Genomic DNA, 5,991 nt, shown 5'->3' with positions numbered 1-5,991 from the left:
TTCTGGCCTCTACCCATTGGGATATCCTAGGTGTTGGATGTTAGTTTCTGGTACTTCCTGGAATCCTGTGGTGGGTCGAATCCCCTTGGCAGGAAGATGATTTTTCCCAAAGGAGCTCTCCTCCATTTTTTAGGTATGGTCACTGAATGGCAGGTGTTTTTCAGGAATTGCCACAGCTCATCTCAGGCGTACAGACCTGAGTAGTAATTGTTGCCTTTGTTAGTAAAAGGGGCTATCCTCTCACCCAGAGAAGTTCTGGAGACAGCTGCCCTGCTACTGGGTTTCTTGCTGTAAATGTAGTGACCTGCTGCTGTAACCTGAGTGCCCTGTGGCTTGGTCAGTTTAGTTAGGGATAACTGGTTGTTCCTTGGAGCAGTATCTGGGGGTTGATCTCAGGAAACCCAGGCTTCTGTAGGTCTCAGTTTGGAGCTCTGTGCCCCAGTACCCAAGTGGTAATCAGTGTAGCAGGTGAGCACCACTCTCATGTGTACAGCAGGAGGCTAGAGTAGGAGCCTGTGGATAACCAGAAACTTTTCTGGAGCTAGGTGTCCTGAGGTAGGGCCAGATATTTCCCCCACCTTTGGGTTTTCTATCAATAGGAAGACTCAGTCTGTGGTGTTTGACGTAGTGTGTAGAATGCGTAGGCACTTGCCAATGATGGCTCCAAGCTGGTGACTGGGAAAGAATCTGAGAACTTTTCCAAGAATGTTCCTGTGTATGGTGGATGTAGTGTGTGTGTGGGGAGTTGGCTGAGTTCTCTAATCTGAGACCTGCTGTTTCCCTGCCTGTGGGGTTTTCTCCAGACAGGGAAACCCAGCCTCTAGTGTCCTGGGGCACAAAGTTCTGTGATGGAGAGTAAGGCATGTAGGGCTAGCAGCTGGAGGCACACTCAGGCCTGACAGCTGTGCACCCACCGGTCTGCAGGACCTTTCCAGGGATAGACTGGGTGACCTGAGGTCAGTCCTGCTTTCTTCTTCCCTGTTTCTTTTCTAGACTGGGGCTCCCAGTCTCTGGTGCCCTGGAGAACATAATTTAGTCTGGAAAGGTTATCAGGACACAAAGGTGTATCCTGCGACCCAGGATATCTTCCAAGTTCTCGCTGAGTGACCTGAGAGTGGACCTGACACCGTGGAGTTTCTTCTCACCTTGGAAAAAAGATCTTTGTTGTTTTAGGGCCCAGAGTTCAGTCTTTTAGTTTCTGTACCAACATTGCTGCTCCTGGCACTGCCATCTTGGATTCCCCCCTTCCTCATCCCTTTAAAATAATTTTGGTTGAAAGTCTATTTTATTAGATATTAGAATATCTACTCCTGCTTGCTTCTTGGGTCCATTTGCTTGAAAACCTTATTCCTGCTGCAACATCCCAGGAACTTTCGCAGAGATTAGCTGGGTGCTCTGAGGTTGGACCCGATTGTTTTCCTCATCATTGGTTTTCTTCTTACATTTGAAACACAGTCAGTTGGGACCCACAGATCCAACTATTGGACGCCATGCAGTCTCTGCTACCCAGCTTATCAGACACAGTATGCAATCAGCCCAATCATCTGGGATCTATTTTTAGTTTTTACTGAATATGAGTATTTTGATTGTATGCATGAATATGCACCTCTTTGTGTGCCTAATCCTCACAGTAGTCTCAAGATGTCTTCAGAACTCATGAACTTATAGCAATTAATAGTAGTGGGTCCCAGGTAATCACTGATAATTGAGCCCAATTATTTGAAAGAGCAGCTAGAACTCCTCACTGCTGAGCCATCTGTCCTGTTTTATTTTGCTTATTTATGATCAGCATTTACATTGTTAATATTTTCATCTTTCTATTTTTAGCTGTTTAAACATGCATTCCCTTTTAGTAAGATATCATTGAAGTTACAGTTTAATCTGGGGCAGTGCAGATTTCTGGAGAATAAATATATAACAGGAGTGAATGTATAATTCCTTGTAGAAGCTTCAGTAAAGACCTCTGAGTTCTTTCAATATTTTGTTTGATTGACTTTTAGAGGAGGCTCTGTCTTACTATATAGGTCTGGCTGTCCTAGAACTCTTTGAATAGATAATGCTGACATCCAGTTCAATAAGATATACCTGCGTCTGCCTCCTGAGTAATGGAATTGAAGGCATGACAAAATACACCCAGGTTGTCCACCATTTTTTTGTAGTTAGTAACTGTTAATAAATTTCTCTGATCTGTACTTAGTATTGTTCATCTGTTAATTTCTCTCTGTGTGTGTCTCTGTCTCTATGTCTCTGTCTCTCTATTTCACACTCTTCTCTCTTTTTGTCTTTGTCCACATTAATTGCCATGTCTATTCCAAAGCTATATCCTCTTCAAAAAGTTCAGATATGATACAGTTAAAACTTGTTATTCCATTTTTTTCTAAAATGACTTCGTGATAACATTAAAACTTCTTTTTAATAGAAAAGTTTTAATCTTTATTTTTAATCTATAGGCTACATTATTTAGTAAGGAGGATATACAAAACAATGATCAAAGAATAATCATGTGTTCTATTCCTTTTCTTTTGTCTGGTCACTCAGAAATATGGTGTTATTGGCTATGATTTTTGTTGCTTGCCACTAACATTATTTTTATCCATGTATTCACTGTAGTCCACTTTCCCTTCCACAAATATATGAGCCCCCCTCTTCACATACTGATATGCCACATCCCTGAGCCCTGGTCAAAACATAATATTCAGTACCATGTTGTCTTTTGACTGATGTTACCCATCTGTTCAGTGTCCCCTGATCAACACATCTCATTTGTTGCTATATAAAATATCATGACTGTGTTTTGTCCTTCCACCTGTCTCATGACAGGGTCCTGACCTACTCACCCAAGTAAATGAAGATGATTCATAGATTGCTCAAGAACCCAACTAATGGCTACTTTATATTCATGTCTTACAAACTGATGAAACACAGGTTTTTGAAGCATGCCTTTGGTTTTTTTTTTTTCAATCTAACCTTTAGGCTTTTTCATCTCCCCTACTTCACATCAAACACAGCACACAACTGTATAACATTCACACTTCTGTGTCAGAAAATAAATTGAAGAAGCACTAGAATTATATGATTATATTGCCAATGAAATATAAATTTATATTGTTGCCACTCTTTCTGTTGTACAAATGCATGGCATATTTTAGAATTCGGTGACCTTCAATGATGTGCATGTGAAATTCAGCCAAGAAGAGTGGGCCTTGCTGGAACCTTCCCAGAAGCAACTCTACAAAGATGTGATGCTAGAGACCTGTGAAAACCTCACTGCTATAGGTAAGACTGCAATTTTTCTTTCACTTTTAAAATAAAGAGACAACTTTTACTTTGTTATTGATCCTCTTCTGTAATTCCAATTGAGAATGAGGAGAAATGAGGTAAATAAATCAGGCATGGTTTTTAGGGTCACAGAAGATAATGATTTAAGTTTTGCCTTAATAATAACATGATATTTCCAATAATATATATTTTCTGGTGCTATATTTTAGGCTACAATTGGGATGACCATAATATTGAAGAACATTTTCAAAGTTCTACAAGTAATAAAAGGTAACTTTATGTGAATGTTGATACAGATATAAATCTTAAATTTTAATGTGTCCTGGAAGTCTGGTGTTTTTTGTTTGTTTGTTTGTTTGTTTATTGGCTGCTTTTTATTTTCTGTTTTTGAAATAGATTTTTTTCTGGGTATCTGTGACTTTCTTAGACTTGCTTGTTAGACCAGCCTGACCTCAAAATCACACAGATCTGCCTGCTTTTGCCTCCACAAGTGCTGGAATTGAAGGCATGTACCAGCACACATGGCTGTGTCCTAGAAGTTTTAAAGAAAAGCAACATTGTAAAAACAGCACTGCTTTAAGTGTACTGATGATCATTAAAATCTCAGAATTCCATGTTTTTCAATGTCAGGTATCTGATTTGTGTTTACAAGGCACTCCCCTAGATAGAAGAAAATAAAATAATATTGTAACAAAAATACCATTTGAATCATATGGACATTACAGCTACTGACTTAAACTGCCAATCTGTTTAGTCTCATTCTATCTACTCAGATATTGTAAGAGGTGTACACACTGAATTGGTGATCAGTATGTGTCCAAAACCTTCTAATAAGCAAAAATTACATAGTAGAACCAGTGTTACTAATTTTCGTGCAGTAACATTGTAAAGTTTAGTGAAAGGAGCAGCTTATGAGAATCAAGAATATTGTTGTGGAGAAACCTTAATCCCTATATGACATGTCTATGATGAACAAAAACAAACTATGTTAATTCAATGTGGGAATCTTTATTATTTTTGGAAATTAAACTGGTATATCATATGTCAAAATGATTCTAAGACACATGAGCATAGGGTTATTGAAAGAAGCAGTGTCCCTGTCTTTCTCCAAGAACAATTGATTTGGTAGTAGTCCCCACTGTGAGTAAATTTTCTGAATGTGATAAATGGTTACTGTTAATTGGTTTGCAACTTCACTGAGAATTCATCAGCAAACTCATATTGCTGAAAATACCCATGAATACTAGGAATTTGGAAATTCTGCTTGTCTAGGCTCACTTTGTAAATGAAGTATCATTCATACAGTACAAAAATTTGTGAATGGGATTGCTGTGGTAAAACTCTGAGTTCTTACAATACTCTTCATATATAGGAGAAAACCTCTTATAGAAAAATGATGCTATAAAAGTGATCCACATAACAAATGCTCTTACCATCACAGGGATCTTAAAAAATACCCATAATGAAGGGGAATACTGTGAATGTGAATAAAGTGATAAAACTTTAAAATTTGATTCTTCTTTACAATTGGACCAAATTATGAAATTAATTCATATAGATAAATATATTTATTAGTGTAATGAAATGACTGTGGTAAATCTTTCACATGTGCCAATTTTCTTTGCAGGCATGAAAGCAGTCATACTGGAGAGAAACCCTTTAAATGCACTCTATGTGGGAAAGCCTTCCCCTATATCACTGTTCTCCTATGGCATAAAAGAACACACACTGGAGAGAAGCCTTACAAATGTAATCAATGTGGTAAAGCCTTTGCAAAAAGCAGTCAGCTCATACGGCATAAAAGAACACATACTGGAGAAAAATCTTATGAATGTAACCAGTGTGGTAAAGCCTTTGCACAAAACAGTACTCTCTTAAGCCATAAAAGAACACATACTGGAGAGAAACCTTATGAATGTAATGAGTGTGGTAAAGCCTTTGCAGAAAATAGTACTCTCTTAAGCCATAAAAGAACACACACTGGAGAGAAACCTTATGAATGCAATGAGTGTGGTAAAGCCTTTGCACAAAACAGTCATCTCAAAAGCCATAAAAGAACACACACTGGAGAGAAACCTTATGAATGTAATGAGTGTGGCAAAGCCTTTGCAGAAAACAGTACTCTCTTAAGCCATAAAAGAACACACACTGGAGAGAAACCTTATGAATGTAACCAGTGTGGTAAAGCCTTGACACGAAACAGTCATCTCATAAGACATAAAAGAACGCACACTGGAGAGAAACCTTATGAATGTAACCATTGTGGTAAAACCTTTGCAGAAAACAGTACTCTCTTAGGCCATAAAAGAACACACTCTGGAGAGAAACCTTATGAATGTAATGAGTGTGGTAAAGCCTTTGCACAAAACAGTCATCTCGTAACCCATAAAAGAACACATACTGGAAAGAAACCTTATGAATATACCCATTGGGATAAAGCCTTTGCACAGCAGAGTAGTCTCGGAAAACAGGAGAAGACACACAGTGGAGAGAAGCCTTGTGAGGGTAATTAGCGTGATAAATCCTTTGCATGTAACAATCATCTCCTAAGACAACAATACATTCTGGAGGGAAACCATAGGAATATAACTATGTGGCAAAGCCTTTGCACATAACATCTCCTAATACATAAAATAACACATACTGGAAAGATGTCTGACTGTAACCAATGTGAAAAATCTTTTGGACTTCAGAAAAATCTCCACACTCATG

General features: G+C 38.3%; 1 protein-coding gene across 1 annotated transcript; it reads left to right on the top strand.

Annotated features, from left to right (window-relative positions):
• Window positions 1-5,111: 5,111 nt before the first annotated feature.
• LOC132650813 (zinc finger protein 22-like) lies at window positions 5,112-5,375 on the top strand (the record flags this gene model as incomplete). Its single annotated transcript, XM_060376128.1, has 1 exon — window positions 5,112-5,375. A coding segment is annotated over one exon (264 nt), but the record flags the coding sequence as incomplete, so codon positions are not given.
• Window positions 5,376-5,991: the final 616 nt, after the last annotated feature.

The sequence above is a fragment of the Meriones unguiculatus genome (assembly GCF_030254825.1).
Source record: "Meriones unguiculatus strain TT.TT164.6M chromosome 13 unlocalized genomic scaffold, Bangor_MerUng_6.1 Chr13_unordered_Scaffold_33, whole genome shotgun sequence".
Taxonomy (NCBI): Eukaryota; Metazoa; Chordata; class Mammalia; order Rodentia; family Muridae; genus Meriones; species Meriones unguiculatus.
Note: the sequence above shows the minus strand (reverse complement) of the source record. Positions and strands in the feature narration are given on the sequence as shown.